Source organism: Octodon degus, unplaced genomic scaffold, assembly GCF_000260255.1.
Source record: "Octodon degus isolate 3935 unplaced genomic scaffold, OctDeg1.0 scaffold00007, whole genome shotgun sequence".
Lineage (NCBI taxonomy): Eukaryota > Metazoa > Chordata > Mammalia > Rodentia > Octodontidae > Octodon > Octodon degus.
In genome coordinates, this window is record NW_004524583.1 from 22,120,989 (window position 1) to 22,140,859 (window position 19,871).

Below are 19,871 nucleotides of genomic sequence, written 5' to 3' on the forward strand. Positions count from 1 at the left end.
AAAAAAAAAAAAAAAAAAAAAAAAAAAGAAAAGAAAAGCAAATAGCTTTCTAGATTCTTAAAAATACAAATAGAGATTTATAAGCATATGCTAAAAAAACAATGAAAACATTGTCCCATTTCAAACAAATCTGTTAACATATATGCATGTTTCATCTTACTAACCATTATGCATTTCAAAACCTATCAAGAGTATAATAAATGTCAACAAAAAATCAGCCAGCAACAGTCTAGAATACTTTTCTTTGTCCTATTGACTAAATTTTAACTGTTCAAGGTAAGAATCTGAGAGGATGGTTTGTAAAGCATTACAATAACTTCAGAATAAGAGCATTATTTCCATGATTGCTATAGTTGAAATGTGTATTGAATTCAAGACCATCTACCATGATAGAAATGCAAACTACAGCGGAACACTACATCAACATATTTCACCTGCTTTATGGTATGAACTATGAAAACTAAATTACTCCTATCTATGCAATGCTTGGGCTGCCAATTATCTGTGAGGCGAAAGTCTGGCGTGGTACCTACACTGATTCTTTAGTGTACGTGTATTAATTTGCATGTATAGGATACATCTAACCATGTAGTAGCTTCTTAATAATTAATTTACAATGAAATTGTTTCCTCTTTTTCTCTTAAACATGTAGCCTGAAAAGTTCATATTTAATTCATTAATTATAAGATACCAGTAAGAAATAGGGGAAGGGATGATTTTAATGTTGGTCATTTAGCAAATGATTCAATGTAAACAATTAAATATTTTCAGCCTTAAGTGTATGCAACAGAATCCTATAAATACTTACACAGTGGAGTTAGTCACTTCTACTTGGTTGAAGGAATTTAAAGTTGCTTTACCCCTGTGTCTCAGAAAATGGTGGCACCTCAGTGGAATTCAATGCATCCTATACTGACTCTGTCGACACTTAGCCAATATGACCTAACTGGGGGTGTGCTGTCTTTTTCTTACACCTGTGAATTTTTCTCTCATTTATTTCTTAGTAACAAGGGAGAACTTAACCAAGCCTGTCAAAAGGTAATATATATTCTTGGCGGTTAAAAATGTTTAATTCTATTTCTTTCATATTTAGAGACTGGCTATGCAATACACTGCTATACACAGAAAAATAGGTTTTTAAAAAGTATTCAAACAAAAATGTTATTTTAGGATTTTAAATCTGCTTTAGGAGAACTAAAAGGAAAGCAAAAATTCCCGTTTTGTGTCTTTGCATTATTTTATTAGCATCAAAATAAGTTAAATTTATATTTTCTATTATAATAAAAATGAACTAATTTAAGAAAAAATACATCCTACATGTGAACAAAAATAATGATTCCCAGTACTGTTTTTGGGAGAATGCATGTATGCTGAGTAGCTACAGCAGACAGTGAAGTCCTCGGTTTTTATCTAGTCAAGGCTCAGAAACTAGGTTTCATTAACAGAACAAAGTTTCCAAATTAAGACGACTGGTATCAAACTGACTTTACAGACCACAACCCAACTGATTCTTTGCATCATATTGTGCAGAAATAAACTGGGAATCCTACGTGAGATTTTTACTCCAGGGCTTAACAGAATTGGTGAGCTTCCCACTCTGGTTACCCGCAAGAGATGTTGCTTTGGAAATGTGGCTCCAGCTAAGCCTCTTCAGAACTGGACACAATGCAAGAACAAATTTTTTTTTTTTGTATGAATAAAAGTGCTTTTAAATAACAGTGAAATAAAATGGGTTATCTTTTCCAATGTAAAACAGTTAAAAAGGTCATTAACATAAGCCCAATTTTAGTAAGGAGATAAGCAATGTATTATGTTTTAAACTTACCACAAGAGCAAAGAACACCATAAAGAAAAATGATAAACTACTCGTGTAGCCAAGAAAGCCTGTAAAATAACAGTAAAATAAAAGGCAAGTTATACGGAAAGTGATCCTAACATACAACTAATGCTACACATCTTGGGCATGTTTTCTATTACAGTCTTGCTATCTGGGGCTTAGGGCGCAGAATAACAACATTCCAGCTATCTGTCACAGATCATTTATGTAGCTCTGTACAGCGCAATTGGAACTGGCTTACCTCTAATGGTACACTGTAAGGAACGGCTGCTCTTTAATGTTCTGCTGTAAAGATTTTATTTTAGTGGGGCAGACAAAATACTACTGCAAACCACGTAATAGGTTAACTAGGCAGGGCTGAAGGCTCAACAACCTAAAACAAGGCCATGTTTAAAATTATTCATGACCACCACCCTTCTGCTAAAAATGTGGTACTGTGAAATGTAAAAGCCTCTTAGTATTTCTCTTTTTTTCTGAATAAGTCATGTGCTTTTCTACCAAGACTTACCTATTCTGGGAAGAAGTGCAAGAGGGAACACAATGCCAACACAAATGATTAACAACAGTGTTTGTCCATCAAGATACCAAGACCTAGTAGAAAAACGTTGTTTTAGGCACAGGACTCCAGTGTTTGTTCTTACACACACATGCACATATTACAACCATTACAACCACCCACAAGGAAATACTGACCTCCTTTTGTTAAAATGTATGTACTTAGGGAATCTCATAATTCTCTTTAATGATTCACCTTTAGGAAATGTATCAAAACAATGAGATGCCATTTTTCAACTATCAAAATAATAATTGCTTGAAAATAAAATAGCATTGGTAAGGAGAGATGAGGTATAAAAAACACTGGTGAAAATATAAACTTTTATGGAAAGCAATTTGGCAACAGATATTGAGACCCTACGAACAATTATGCTCTTTAATGTTTACAAGAGATTGTTAGAAATAAGGAAATAATCAGTAATAAGAACAAAATTTGTATAAAAAGATGTTTAATTGAAATACTAAAAATAGTGAAAACTGGAAATAAACATATCATAATACCATGGCAGTTTTGAAATACCAATATAATGAACATTCACTGAACATCATAGATATGTGTGTAGAGAGTACACTGCTCTGAGGAAATATATAAATACATTAAAAATGGAATCATGACATGTTGAGGCTAGCCATTATCTCTGAATGGTAGAATAAAGGGTAACTTTTCTTCTTTACAGTTTTCTTTACTTTTCCAAATTTTCAGGAAAAGAAAAAAGGCATGAATTACTAGATTTAAAACTATTAAAATTTTCACATAAGGACATTAGAATACTGATTGGAAAAAAAATAAAGTTGACAGTATTTGTGTTTTTAAAAAATATGAAAAACAAAAACCACCACTAGGTATGGTGGTACATGCCTGTAATCCCAGTTATTCAGGAGACTGAGACAGGAGGAGTGCTATTTTAAGGTCAGCCTTGGCAATTTAACAAGTTCCTGTCACACACACACACTGAGGAGGCGAGCACTGGGATGTAGCTCCGTGACAGAGCACTTGCCTAGCATGAACAAGGGCTTGGGTTTAATCCCTAGTAGCACAAAACAAAGTATGAATGTACATTTTTTTACAAAGAAGGATACACTGTACTTAAAACACCAAAAGTGTGGTAGAAACATGAATAATTTTCATTTTCTCCTTGTTTACATATACATGTATATAAATATTTAATTTTTCAATATGACATACGTGTTGAAATGTATTAACTTCCTAAGACCTTAACAGATTTGTATGTAAAGAAGAAATAATTTATGAAATATATACAACTAGTAAATATTTGTTTATATTGAAGACAAAAATCTAATCATTGGTGTTAATTAAAGATATGAGATTGTTAAAATTAACTTGATAAATTGATTAAAAATATTCAGGGGGCCAGGGAGATGGCTCAGTGGAATAAGCACTTCCCTGGCAAGCGCAAGGGCCTGAGTTCAATCCCCGGTTCCAAAAAATAAATAAATAAATAAAAATAATAATAATACTTAAGGATGCTACATTAATCCCAGAACGTTTCCAGTGATTTTCTACTCTCTTTTGGAAAAAATCACAATATATAGCAAGAGCAATAAAAAAGTATTTGTTATACTGAGAAAATTATCTAAAATGGAAAAAACTATCTGCAATATATAACACTTTTAATAGTAAGAAACTGAACAGAAAATTATATATCGAACAAGAGAATATATTTAGTTCAATAATAGCATATTCAATGGAATGCTATATTGTTTTAAAAATATATATTTTAGTAAAATGGAAAATGTTAATGAAATAATAAAATTGGTGATTATTAACTATTTTAAAAAGTTTAGAAAAATTCAAAGAAAATATAAGAACAAAGATTAGGTTAAATATACATATAATTTATTTTTGCTTTCTTTTTAAGTTTTCTGTAAGATAGTGGTTATACTTTTACACTAAAGCATGTATGTATGTGTACGTGTGTGTGTGTGTGTGTATATATATATATATATACACACACACATATATATGTATGTATCGCAGTTGTATGATAAAATTCATGCCAAAAGGGAACTGAGCATCGAAGACCAACTTGGTAGATGAATCAGTGTTTCCACTTTGCAGTAATGTAGCCAGTTTTACTTTCAATAGGTAGCCAATGGTTCCTAAGAAAGGGTTTTTCCTCAACATGGGTTTCAACACTTGGCTTCCAACATGGACCTTATGGTTCAGTATACGCCTTCTACGCTATGGCTAGTGAGAAGGTCTCTCCAACATACCATGAATCATTACTGCTGGGTGTCAACAGCCTTCCTTACAAAAACAAGAGAAGGAGCAACAGCAGAGGCAGCACTGTGATCACATCTTTCCTTTCCTTAACCCTATTTCACATCTTTCAGAAATGCGTGTGCAGAAGCTACAACCTATGCACAAGGGTTATAGCCCTCAGGATCTAAAACTGCACATATCCCCATCTGCACATGTCCCTCAAGTCCTGGTTTGCACAGAGTACTGAGTGTACACAGACCCAAAATACACAGTACCCAGCATGTCTATGTTCTAGTCACTTCTGAATAAGAAACAAGCTGGAATGTAAGAATAGTGCCACTGAGGAACACCTGGTGAGTACATTTCTGATGCTGGCATAAAGCCCAGGGATCCATGTCTGAAATGGCTTTCTTTCTGGGACCCAATATCAGACCCAGACAGTTGCAGTGCCAGGAGAAAATAGGCCCAGGGGAGCACCAAAGCAGATTCCATCTGTTAGTTCTGCTGTCCTTGCTAGGTAACAATACTGCACTGTATATTTAAATATCTGTCAGGAGGTTATATTTCAGATTGTATTGCTACTATCATAAAATAAACCAATTTGACTCTTTAAAAAGGAAACAAAACAAAACAACAGGAAGGTATAGCTGTAAAATGGGGAGAGTGTTAATCACCAGGATCAGGACTCCTCTCTTGCAGATTAAATAAGCACTTTTAGAAGTACTATCAACCCAGGTACTTCATGCTACTTGGATCACAATTCATGTATGTCCACTAGACTCACACGACTAAATAAAGCAAGGAACTGTGGATCTGAAGACACCTTGACCTCCTCCCAAAAGCGGCTGAGAACCACAGAGTTACGGAATGGGAGAGCTGGAAGGGAGCTAGAGACCATCTGTCTCCGCAGCTTCATTTTACATGTATATAAAACAAGCGATCACACTGATGATCTGGACAACAGTAATAGAAATATTCTGTTATACTTTAATCATCACTAAGTTCACGGTATATTTTGTTTTGTTTTATTTTATTTTATTTTTTTGGCAGAACCAGGGATTGAACTGATGCCCTTGCGCTTGCCAGGGAAGCGGTTATTCCACTGAGCCACCTCCCCATCCCCTCATAGTATATTTTAGATATTGTCTCATTTCAAGATCATACTCTATAGAACTAAACTTTACATTCTTTTTTTTTCCCCTGAACTTTACATTCTTTAATATAAAGGATTTTCTTGTAAAACAATTTCTGTCTTTGGTTTGGCTATTAATGATTATTAATAATTTCTTATCCTTACTAATTTATGTTAATAAAGCTAATTACAGACAACATGCTTTCCTTTACCTTTCATTTATTAATAATAAAGACCAAAATAGTAATGTACAGAAATATTAGATTTTATGTGCATCTTACAGCCAACTGAGTTATGTTTGGCAATAGTTATTTTCCAGAGAATAGACGTGATTAAACTTACAAAATAGATTCTCAGACTCAAAAACAGAAAGTACTGAAAAGAAATCTTAGAAAGTACATATTAAATAAACTTATTTTATAAACAAAGCTTAGTAAAGTACTAACATTAAAATTTTTCTTAAGTGGGAAAAAAGAATTACCTAACAGAACTCCTGTTTTCCTACTGTGATCAAAAGATACATTCTCTTTAAGCCAAAAGAATTAGAGTAAAAAGTTTTATACTTCCTAGAAAACTTGTTTGATCTGTGGATTTAATCCTATATGATAAAAATGTTCCAAGTATGAAATATAGAGTATAAATCCTTAGCTGTATTGCAAATGCTTTGGCATGCAGATGTTTTTTTCCATTTTTAATGAAAACCAGATTTATTTATAAGTTGCTTTAATTTCATTCTCGAATGAAATGGAACAAGAGTATCATATGGTCTGAATTAGGATCTTACTCACATCCCATATCAATTATGTAACTCAAATGCAAGACAACTTAATTGTATCAATCATAGTCCCCTGACAAGATCATTAAATGTTAACATAGAGCTTCCAACTTTTAACAACCATAGATTTGAAAATGTAAGTTTATGCTATGAAAAATATAGATGTATCATAAAATTTCAACATAAACATTATACCTTATTTCTAGTAATATTTTTTGAAATTAGAATATAATGAATATAGTTTTTATTGAAAATATTTTGAAAAAGTTTATTATTTCAGAGATATATCAAACACACTGACAATCCATAAAAGGACACTTGCAATATCTTAATTGACATTACAGTATATCAAACTTAAAATAAAAGTATATCAATCTTATATTGATTTAATATAAAAAACAGTACTATGCTTATAACTGTCTTTAGAAATAAGCTGCCCTAAAAAGAGTGAAGTTACTTAACACAACAGTTGTTTCTTAATTACCTTGCAACATGAAGCTTTAAAGGATGTGTTAGCTGTTCTCCAATTAGTATAGTCACTTATTAAAATGCTTCAAAATTGAAATCCAAAATAAACGAATAAAACATTACAAAGTGTGAAAATGTTAAAAAAAAAAAAACAATTTTAAAACATAAGAGAAATGATGCTAATTGGCCAGTGTTTTAAAGTATGTAGTTTGACATTGCCAGTCCTACAGATAACCCACTATTAAGGACTACTGGACTATAATGGATTATTTTGCTGAATTCACACACCTATAATATTTAAATGATAATGGAATACCCTTCTCTGACAAAACTAAACAAAAAAAGGGGATACAAATGAATGACCATTTTGTATTTGGATATTCAAAATAGCATAGATATACAGTTGCATTCTCTTAATTCAATGAGAAGATTTTTTATTAATAGTGTTTGGACAGGATATCATGTCTGCATCTCATGCTATGAATAACCACTACAAAGACAACAATATGCAATGTATTACTGAAACTATCCTATTAATCGGTTTTGAAATTGTCTCATTGCTATTTGTTTTTCAATAAAATTAATTATAAAAATGTATATAGTTTAAAAAATTTATTTCAGATGTATAAAACATCATAATCCACTCTGTATTAATATGAATGATAGTAAATCTTAATTTTTTAAAAATCAAACCAGAAAAAACTCCAACAATATGAATTTAAAAATTTAAATTCAATTTAAAACGAAGTTATGGTAAAAAGATCACTTTTAGAGAGAGAAAACGTAAGTTTCAATGTTAGTTCTGCCACATACTACTTTATTTCTAAAAATGTACACGTATTTATAGCCTTCCTTTTTTCACAAAGACATGACAATAAATAAAGGTAAATAAAGCCATAAAACTGAAGATGAAAAGAACAGAGAAAACACATGACACCGACTAGGAATTTTTTTATTTTTAGAACTGGGGATTGAACTCAGGCCCTTGCGCTTGCCAGGCAAGTGCTTATTCTACTAAGCTATCTCCCCAGCCCAACTACTAGGATTAACACAGGTTTGGCAGTACATTCATATTCAACTCTGGGCTTCCTGACAGTCAGCAACAGAGGAAAGCCCACCACCTCTAATGTCATTATCACTGGAATCTCTTAATTACCCACATTAACATTGTGCTGAAAGTGCAGTGTGTTATACGCATGTACATGTATAATAACCTACTTGATCATTCCAATAATTTGTTAAGAATATAATATTGGGGGCCGGGGAGATGGCTCAGAGGAATAAGTGCTTCCCTGGCAAGCACAAGGGCCTGAGTTCAATCCCCGGTTCCGCAAAAAGAAAAAAGGAATATAATATTGGTAACCCTATTTTATCAGGTAAAGAAATCAAAGGCTCAAAGTCAACTAATATGTGTAATAAAAAGTTAAATTATTGAGATTGATAACAGGAAATCAACAGAGCACGTTTCCTTGCTCTTGGTTAGGCACTCTATCCCACTTCATGCTGCTTTAGCTTTTAAACCTACAGAACTGGAGTAACAGAAGTTATTCTCAGCATTTCTACGGCAAATACAAAAGTAAACTTTATATAGTTATTTCTTACAGTAATTATTTATCGAACAGCAGAAAGTAAAAATGTAACTAGATAAAAATGAAGATAAATAAAGATACTTAAGACATCATATATGATAATAAGTGCAGAAACCTCATGAACTAAAAAGTACTATAAAAAGACACAACCTCTTCTTTTTTTTTTTTTTTGGCAGAGCCAGGGATTGAACTCAGGGGCTTGTGCTTGCCAGGGAAGCACTTATTCCACTGAGTCATCTCCCCGGCCCCAATACAACCTCTTCTGATGATTAGAAATCATTAAGGATCTCTACTTCCTCTTTTCAACCACATTTTCTGGATGGTCCCTGTTTAGCTCTAAAGTAATCATACTTTTCGTGCAAATATATATATATATATATATCTTTGTCTAAATAGAGTTGTTTCATAGAAGCCAAACTATTAAAAATCAAATTTTGAAAACTTTCCCTGTATTCCAGAATAAGTTCAATTATCTGGGTAAAACAATCAGATATTTAAATCTAAAACTCTGATAGGCTTTATGTTGTAATTAGAAAACTATATGAAATAATCTCATACCTAAAAAGATTTATCACATCTTTTCTTCATTTTTCTAAAAAAAATCCTTGTCATACACAGAGAAAAGGAAAGCAGAATTTGGTTTTTTTCCCTATGAAAAGAAATGAATTAATACAGCCTTTAGGACCCAGAATTTTTCAGATAAAGGAGAAAAAAAGTACACTTGATTTGGAAGTGTTCGTAATGTCACAAAACAGGAAATGAAGCAATTAAGTCCGCATAAGGAATTTTTTATCATGCTGTATAATATGAACCTTACACAGGTGTGGTCGTAACTGCCACATTCTTTGTCACCATGATTTGCTGAGAAGTGACGGCAGAATTATTTATTCTCCTCTTTTGTTTAAGTACCCTGGGTGCTTTTGGCCTGCTTCTAGCCCCACCCAGGGCCTGGGCATTCTCCTTGGCCTCCCACAGGTCTGGCTCGTCCAGCACTCACACACCCTAGAGGGAGGCAGAGGCTGGCCATGCTTCAGATGGCCCCAGCACAGTGCTCTGAACACAGTGGGTAGGGAACAGCCTCTGCAGAGCGTTCTCTCTACTTCGCTTCTCCCCGTCTAATTTGTAAATGTCATGAAGAAAAGAACCACATTCATTTCACTTGCCAGTAGAATTTAACAAATCTTTATTGAATTAATAAATGGACACAATGTGAAATATTTTTTCTTACCCACTGTGATCTCCAGTTAAAAATTCTGAAATAGCGGCAGGAAGCTCTGTTTTAATAATTAAAAGGTAAGAAGACATAGCTGCAAAAGAATAACAGTTCCTGTTAGAATTTTATAAATTTCAGTCATTTATCAAATAGTGGTCTGTTGGGCATGGTGGCTCACATCTGTAATCACAGCTACTTGGGAAGCTGAGGCAGGAGGGTCACAAGTTTGAGGCTAGTTTGAATAATGTAGAGCCTGTTTTATTTATTTATTTTTATTTTTGCAGTACCAGGGATTGAACTCAGGATGCTGTGCTTGCCAGGCAAGTGCTTATTTTACTGAGCTATCTCCCTGACCCTGTAGAGCCTGTTTTAAAATAAGACAAAATCTTAGAAAAGGCTGGGGTGATAGCCCAGTGCTCCCTGGGTTCAATCACCAGTTTGTGTGAGGGCAAAAAGTAACCTTTCCAGGGACACAGATGTCCATTAGAGCCGCGCAACATATGGAAGACTAACTCCTTGTGTGTTATCCCAAAGATACACAAACCAGGAATGGAGATAAGCAGCTCTGTAGAGAAGAACAATGGGTACCTTGTGTGCACATTTCAAGTGCAAGGCAGTTTAGAAAAGAGAAAGGATCTTGACTGTAGACCCATTTACAAAGCAATTTTTTTGAAAGTTTACAAAAGATCTTACATGTTATTTCCCCTCTCCAAGGCAACTAGTGACACAGAAATATAAGTTTAACAAGTATGCTGACAACTTTTTTTTTTTTTTTTCCAGAACTCAGGCCCTTGCGTTTGCCAGGGAAGCGCTTATTCTACTGAGCCATCTCCCTGGCCCAGGCAGACAACTTTGATTATTTATTCTTGTTTACTAGGAAGAAACACCTATTCCAGAATTTCATTTCTTTTCTCTTACTTTCTCTTCTCTCTTCCTACTACCCAAACCATATTATAACCACGTTACATATAGTAAAAGAATAAATAATAAATTACATTTAAAATCATACTCTAAAAGATTAGAAAGATTCACTAGAAACCATTAGCAATCTGAAGAGATACAACTTCCCATTTTTACATACTGTACTGAGAGCTCATCTACATTTCGCAATCAGACCCTGAGCTCGCATTCTCACATTTTATCTGGTAGATCTAAGAAATAACCCAACTTTTATAGCACTTTAATAATGATCCAATATTTCTGAGGCAACTATAAAAACATAAATCCTATAAACCTTCCATCATTGATATGGTGACAGAATGCAGAATTTATATGCAAATACTTGAGGGAAGCTTAAATGCTACATGAATGATCTGGGGTTGGAACTTCAATTTAACAGAGCAAGAATCTCTCCTCCAAAGATTAAGAATATATTTTTAAAAAGAGCCAATAAAAAATGTCCATGAAGAATAAAGAATATGCTCTGTGTGCACATTTATTTTATTACTTATTTATACTTCAGGAAACAGTTCACTTTCTCCTCAGACCTATAAAAACTAAAAGCACAAGTGAATGCCAAGTCTGAATGATAAAAATCTGGGGGAAATTTGACAAAAGGCTCAATAGTTTAAGAAGAATGTGTATTTCTCTATGAACCAATTGAAAAGTAGCTGAACTTCACAACTACTGTGTAAATATATGTAACTGCTACATGAAACGACACTTAAATTCCAGAGGAAAAAATGAACATACATTAGTTTATGTATATATTTGTATGAAGATGGGCCATCACACATGAACATACACATACTGTACATGCATTCTCTAGGGTTTTTTTATTAAAATACCACATATCTATGGCAAAGTAAAATTTAGAACAGCTAAAAATGACTTCTCTAAATGCATACATATATTTTTCATTTATGACTATTTTTCCCCAGAAGAGGCATGGTTGTTGACTAAAAAGCCCACTGAGACATTTCTCCAGTCTTTTAGTTATGGCTTATAAAAATGGATTGTTACTGGTTGTGTGCCCATGTTCTCATAAGATAAAATGTATCCGTGTGGCATAGAACAGAAGGAAGGCTTACATTAACCTCCTCCATCCATGACTTTATAATACTTTATTCCAAAGAACAATGCACATATGGTGCAGTGATGAACATCATGAGCTGAATTTTCTGAAAATGGACTAGAACTACTTAAATATATCTTGAGAGGGAGGACAAAAGAAACAAGTACCTTTGAAACAGGAAATGCAGACTTCCAACTAATTTATTATCTGTCCATTAGTCTTTCTCGCTTGGATTAATCCAACGTCATGTGCTTTTCTAAAGTTTCAGACATTTATCTTTTTCAGTAATTTTCTATTATTTCTTTTGGATTTTCATTATAAAAAGCTTCAGTGAATATGGGATCATATTTCTAATACTCAATCTGTCCTTCTTTCCAGAATTCCTATTAGCCCCTGGCTAGTCACTTGATCACTTTTATCCTCTGTTGTAGCCTTCACTCTTTAGTTTTCAAATGGGAGTCCTATTTCATTAGAGTCCAGTCTGAAGAATCATGTATATTTTAAGAAACATGAACTCACCAAACATATGTTTCTTGCTCAAAAAAACTTCAGCATACAAGACATGAATATAATAAAACATGCAAAACACTGCTTGTAACAGAATGTTGGTATATATGTTAAGAGCTACAAAACAACAGAGCATACCATAGGAGGGAAATCCCACTGATTAAGCACATAAAACAAAGAAAGACACTATCCTACTCACTGTTGAAATTATTTTTCTTAACTATAAATACACTTTTCATGTGAACTAGCACTTCAGCACAGCATACTATATATAATACAGAGAAGAGACAAAAAAAGATTACTCAATATATATTAGGTTAGGAAATACAACTTACAGTCACATAAAAAATTCATTCAGTAAAGTAAATTGGAAAGTTTTAAAGATAGAATGTCAACAGGAGAGCTCATATGTTCACTGTCTTTAACTAAAAGGTTCACTATGTCCAATAACTAGCTGTTTGCCATACCCTTTGTCTCCTGTCTTCTATTAATGGCATAAGGAAATGTTTAAAGAGTCATCTTAGAGACAGATCATAAGCAAGAATTTGTAAATGATTTTTGCTGACATCAAGATAGAGTACAAACTTCTAATACAAGACACGTCACATTGTACTCTAACTTAATAGTTATAACCAGGCCATCCATAATACCATGCTTATAGTTAAGTAGCCCCGGCCTTCTTATCATGAAAGCCTATATTAGTGCTAAAAGATACACTTTGATGACAGTTACTCAGCATTACAAACCATTTAGTTTCACCACATCAATTAAATAGGTATTCTTTTTTCTTTCATTTTAAACATAACTAGTAAACTTATTTCATAGACACTGTCCTAGGGATGAAATTTTTTTTTTTTTTAAATCTGTCAACCTAGCCAAAACGCAGAAATTGAAAACATTCTTTAAAAACACGTGAAGAAGCAACTGTTGGGTAAAATCTGATTAGTCAGCAGCAAGTAGAAAGGTATTAATACTGGTTGCCTTAATCACGGGATTAAACTGAGAGAGGTTGAGGAGAGAGACCTTAAAGAAAAGGAAAAGGGTTTGTGGAGGACCATGAAAACAGCTGCCCCCTTTGGATGCAGGCACCTGTAGGATATGCTCGGCGGTATTGTAAGGGAGATGGTAATTATTTCATTTAATTTCCACCCAGACCTGAGAGGGAGATATTATTTATTTTACAGACGAAGAAATGGAAGCACAAAGAAGTAATTTGCCTAAACTAGTCATGGTGGAAACAGCCAGTGTGGCTAGAAAACTCATGCTATTACCAAGTAGGGCAGGAGCGAGTGCAACAACAAAGTGAAGAAGCAACTGACCAAAGCAAAGAAAAATAAGAAAACCCAATCAATAGGGCTTCTGTACAGAATTATTCTTTTGTAGCTTTTCATCATCATCATTTAAGCAACAAACTGCTTCTGGCTGTTGAGTTTAACAGTTGGGTTCAAACAAACAAACAAACAAACAAACAAACAAACAATCTGTAACAAAAATATTAATGAAACTTTAGCCAAAAGCTGTAACAACAATGTTCTTTTCATTACACCTTGAGATGTATTCTTAATGTATTACATTTCCACTTTAAAGCTGGACTGATGAAACGATTAGCTCAAAATTCAGTTTCATGATACAACTTCACTGCATCTACTATCATGATTTGGCTGCATTTACAATAATGATTATAGTTCTGAAAAGAAACTTTCCTACTTTCACATACTTGAATGCTTGAGACTTCATACTGAAATCTCAAAATTAAACAAAAATCAACCTTTCTGCTCCAAAGTCTGCACTATTAGGGTCTGTTTTCTCCCCCAGCAGTTTGAAAATGCCTCTCAATTTGACATGAGTTAAGTGTACAACCTTAAAAAGAAAAGACTTAATTGAGTTTGGGCTGAAGAAGCCATTAGTTCACAAAAATAGCTGTCCATTCTGTTCAACACTTAAAATACATGTATGAAGATAGGACTACTTGCAGCTATTTTTAAAACAGAATTAGGTTTGCAGAATTTGGGGGAAGTTCAGCAACTCCTTAACAGATTAGTCAGTCAGGCTAAACAAACAGATGCACTATGGGAGGAAATCATAAGTTTGTCTTTCCATTTATAAGATTCAATTTTACTTCAATCTTGTTTTAGTCATGCATAATAACTAGTTTATTCAACATGTCTTTTTAACCTTGTGTTTCCACTAAATGTCACTTTACCAATTTGTGCACAAACGGAAATCAAACTATATAGTGGAAAGTGTTCTCCACAACACTAAAAAAGTCTTTAGATTTATTAAGACAGTATATTTAAGTACAAAGTGACCAAAACAATCTATTGTTCTGAAAATCTTATAATTAAACATGAACAGAAATCATCACTAAGAAATGTATTATTTTGGAAAACTATTTAAAATATGTTATTAGTTAGGTTTTGTTATTAGTAGGTTTTGTCAATGTAAGTACTTATTAAAAAGATTCTCCACAGATTTCCTGTACTTCTAAAGCAGTGCTTTCTACAATTTCCCGACAAGAAAGACTGCAAGAGCTCAAAAAAAACTGTCCTTTGGTTAGAGACACTGACCAGCAGATGGCGATGAAACAGCACGCAGTTCCAGTTCCCCAGGGACAGCACAAAGCCACCAGCACTTTACCCCCACCCCTATCCAAAAGCACAAAAACAAGGGAAGATTGGAGGGTTTCTTTCAAAGCTTTGTTTCATAAACTGAGTTGTTTATCAAGGCTGCTACGACAGATCATGGATTCTGTCCAGACTGGAAAAATCTAAGTCACTATAGCAATTTATTCATGTTTAGGATTTTTTTTTCTGTGTTTTGTAAAGATAAATTTTAATCTCCTTTAAGGAACTGGGGCTTTAAAACAAAACTAGGGACTGGGAATGTTATCAGTAGTGATTCTTCTTCATACTTCATAAAGCAAAATAGGTGCTTGATATATACTTAGGAGCCACTCACCTTTTCATGTTCAGAGTTGGGTGAGATAGCAAAAACACAGTAACATCAACTAACTTCATTTTTATCATGCACTTGTAAGAGTTAGCAGGACTTCTTCTGGCTTAACTAAGAAAATGGGGTGGAGTTTACTGTTTGATTTCTAATGATATTCTAGCCTAGTGAATGGCCTATCTCAGAAGTTAATTGAATGTGGAATTAGTAACTTACCTTAGTTTTTAGGAAAAGAATCACATATCTACAACAGAGATGCGGAAACCACCTATACTGTAGTTATTTTCTACTACAGTTCTTAATCCTTTTACGACTTCTTTCACCAATTCAAATTCTTTAAGCCAGAATTCTCTTGTCTGTAATGGCACTAAACATTAAAATTTCTGGGTGCCACTTTTCTGATTCTGTTCCAGCAGCAATGGTTCTCAGCAAATGCTACTCTAGCTCCTCAAGAAATGGACAATGGAAAGCCAACTCTAGACAGGGTCTGTTTCAGATCCCCAGTTCATTACTGGTGGGAGAGATGAGGAATCAGTGATTTTTATTATAGATTTCCATATTCCAAAGGAATTTCTATAACCTCAGAATGAGAATCCTAAATTTAGAGTTGTACTTTTTTCCCATCATAAACTTTAAATTATTTGAAGATACAATTTTTCAATTTGTTAGCCCTAGTACCCTGTAACTAACATTCTGTGCCTGGCTGACTTGGGCGAAGGTGTCTATAAAGTTCAAACAGTAGGTTCTTTCCAAAGGCAACCTTGTGCTATGCATCATCTCCTGAGCACTCAACTCTCCTTTTCTTCCCCACAGATACTAAGCTAACTCACTAGATTTTTCCTCTCCTCATCTCATTTCTTTTCTTCTTAACAAATATTACTGGGTGAATGCCTACTATGCCTACTATGAATGCCTACCAGGGACACAGAAAATGAATTACTTTTACATGTAAAATACTGAGGTGCAGGGAATTGGGCCTTCACTAAAAGGTCCATGTAACAAACAGCCATGAGAAGCAACTTACGCAATTGGGATCTCATCTTTCTGAAAAGTTTCTGCATGTCAAAAGAAGTCACCTGCCAGGGAAATAGTTCAGGGACATAAGTACCTGCCTGGCAAATGTAAAGTTCTGAGTTCAATCCCCGGTACTACAAAAATGATGATGATGATGATGATGATGATGATGATGATGATGATGATGACGACAATAAATTAAAGAGTAAAAGAAATAATGAACAGAAGTAAAAGCAAAACCCACAAATTAGGGGAAAAAATTAGCTGACTGTTCCTCAGACAGGACTTCTATCTAGAACATATAAAGAATTAAAAAAAAAAATTTCAGGCTCCTAAAACTCAAAGACCCAATTAAAAAATAGGCATCTAAGATGAATACATACGTCTCAGATGAAGAAATAGAAACGCAAATAAATATATCAAAAAATGTTCAATATTGTTGGTCATTCGAGAAATGCAAATTAAAACAACACTGAGATTCCATCTCATCCCAGAAAGAATGGCTATCATCAAGGAGCCAACCAATAACAAATGCTGGAGGGGATGTGGGGAAAAAGAAACACTTTTCTACTGTTTGTGAGAGTGCAGGCTGGTACAACCACTGTGGAAATCAGTGTAGAGACTCTTCAAAAAAACTAAGACTGGGAGTCTCATTCAACACAACTATTCCCCTCCTGGATATTTTTCCAGAACTGAAAATGTCATAGCACAGTGATATATGTGCGCCCACATTTACAGCAGCCCAATTTGTCATAGCTAAATCTTGGAAACAATACAAATGCCCATTAACTGAGGAATGGATAAAGAAGACGTGATATTTTTACACAATGGAGTATTACTCAGCTATAAAGAAAGATAAACTTGAGGCTTTTACAGGTAAATGGGCAGAACCAGGGCTATACTTATAAGTGAAATAAATCAGAACTGCATGTGTAAACATTGTATTGTCTCCCGAGTGTAAGAACCTGAAAAAGTAAATAAAATCCAAAAGGTACAGTAGCTACTGTGAAGGGGAAAGAAATTGTTCAAAGGGAAGGAACAGCTGGGATAAAGGAAAGGAGAAAAGAAAAAGCAGGGAAAAAGACAACTAAAAAAAGGCAATGTATGGTCATTATGCTTTCAAAAGCCAGTGTCTTTTTTTTTTCAAAAATTCAGCAGCAGCACAATACCCCAAAAAAGACTGAAACTTTTCAGTATAACAAAGAATAAAAGTTGAAGTGTTAACTTACATGACTACCTAACTCAAAATACAAATGTTCCCCTGTGGACCTTTCCTATATTAAAATATCAATATGCTTCCCCAAGTGGCAAATTAAGAAGGGACCCTAAGTGCTCTGCTTTCCACCTCAATACTTCAACCAGGAGAAAATGGAAGCCAAGAGAGTGAGAGGGATTTCCCCAAGACAAACCTGATGGTGGTCACTGAAGTAGCGGAACCTCAAGATACTTGATATTCAACCTAGTGCTTTGTCTGTAACAGTAAGCTTCACATTCTATTATAATTTATGGCTATCTGGCTAAAAAAGGAAAAATCTCTGGAAACATGTTTTCAGTTATTACACAGTGGTTCTAAATAAATAAACTGCTAACCAATCTAATGAAAATCATGAGGATATTATTGTAATGACTAAATGTACTAGCTTTTTTAAAATTAAGGAACATTAAAAACTGCTGCAACTAATTCTATATCAATGTTTTGATTGTGTTGTAAAATAAGCAAACCAACAAACTTAAAGTTCAGAAACTGGTGATGGAGACACTACCAAATCCAAGTTTCAAAATATTCTGACAGTTGACCCACAAGTTCTATTTGAATATTTTCAGGGATCTGGAATACTTTCAAGAGTGCAGACTACCTCTACTATTCCAAAGCCTAATTACTAGGTAGCTGCTATAGTTCGACTGTGTCTCCCAAAGTTTATATTTATCTTCCAATGCAAGAGTGCCGGGAAGTTGTTTTATGTGAGGTGGTTAGGCCACGAATCCACCTTCAAGAGTAGACTTATGCCCCTTAGAAAAGGGCTGGAGCCAGGAAGTTTCATCTCTTCCTCTGTCTCACTAAGTTACACTTTCCAATGTGTTATAACCTGTTAAGAAGGCACTCACCAAATGACTCTCAGCCACAAAACCGAAATAAGTTTGTTCATTATAAATGACCTCAATGTGGAAGCACCAAACAAAAGCAGTAATCCAGGTAAGAATCTAAACCAGTTTCTTTGTAGACCTCTATCCCTTAGAATCAGTTCTCTTTTCCAGAAAAACTGAATTAGTCTAGTCACCTTCTTTATATTTCACAATCAGCCTTTCAAACACTTTAAGCTTAGTGATGGGTCTAACATTCCTCTTTTTCTTGAGAAACATATCCAGAAAATTTAAAAAGTACTTGGAAATAGCTCATACACAAAGCCCTTTAGTTCCAATCAATTTAAAAAAGGTTTATCAAGTTCTAGATATTGTCCTCGGTCCTGAGTACAAAAAGAAATGAGACATAATCTTTGCCCTGAAGGAGCTTACAATAAAATGGGAGAGACAAGTGTATACAGACATAATGTCAGTCTACCAACAGCCAAGTGCTAACGAGGAGTTACGTCCAAACAACAGCAGAGAGCAAGGAAGGGAACAGGATGAATACGTACATAGACACTATTAACAGCTGGCACAGTGTACTAAGGTCACAAATTTGGATTCAAGTCTTGAATTGTAAATTCTCCATAAATTCTAAGTAATCCTTAAAGGTAAACAAAATGTGATGATTCGTAGCATCTATGTAGACAACGATGAACTGAAATCAACATACACATTCATATTTAGAATCTTTGAGAATGCGGTCAAGCAATACATATCTGCTAAATAAGACAAATTAAAGTATATCTTAGAATCAATGGCATTATAAAAATTCTTAAAGGAAGAGACTAATTTTCCTGAGTGCCAGGTGTGAAATGCTGTGTGCTGGAAGAAAATGACTTGGTACAACATCAAAGAAAGCACTCTTCTCAGGCAACAACATATGTTTTTCATGAAAATTCAAAGTATGAAAACATGAATATTCAAGATTCCAAAACAATGACAAGCACAAGTCATTAATGGGATGTTACAGTTTTCTTTAACCAAGAAACTTATTAAAGATAGAATTTTAATATATTCTATTAAATATATATTAAATATATCCATGGCCCTAGCTGAACAGGGCCGTGGATATATAGCTCACTGGCATGGTGCATGCTTGGTAGGAGGTCATGAGTTCGATTTCTAGTACCAAATAATAATAATAATAGTAGTAGTAATTTGGCTGAGCAATACTTAATGAGAAATATCAGAGACTTAAGTTGAACTTTATTAAAATTGTCATCTTCATATGATTTTAACTGTTACATGTAATTAAAGAGATTAAAACTTCCTTTGACTGTACAAGACTGTGTGAGGTACAAGGAGCATGTCAATCTTCTCTGTATTTTCCCTTAAACTAGTAACGTGTTTAGCACTGTAGTTAACAGCAGAAGGAAACGAAGCCTGTTCAGCTTCATGCACTTTGGCACAACATATATGTATGATTCCCACGTCTTAGATGTAGGTGTTGAATATATTTGGTCAATT

General features: G+C 34.1%; 1 protein-coding gene across 1 annotated transcript in view; it reads right to left on the bottom strand.

The window, feature by feature from the left end:
• Slc38a6 (solute carrier family 38 member 6) overlaps positions 1 to 19,871 on the bottom strand; it is a 64,959-nt gene that overhangs the window by 15,165 nt on the left and 29,923 nt on the right. The window contains exons 6-8 of the mRNA XM_023701592.1: positions 9,809 to 9,887; positions 2,346 to 2,428; positions 1,826 to 1,884 (exon numbers count right to left, since the gene is read on the bottom strand). Coding sequence (XP_023557360.1) covers positions 1,826 to 1,884; positions 2,346 to 2,428; positions 9,809 to 9,887 — 221 coding nt within the window. The remainder of the gene's footprint in view (positions 1 to 1,825; positions 1,885 to 2,345; positions 2,429 to 9,808; positions 9,888 to 19,871) is intronic.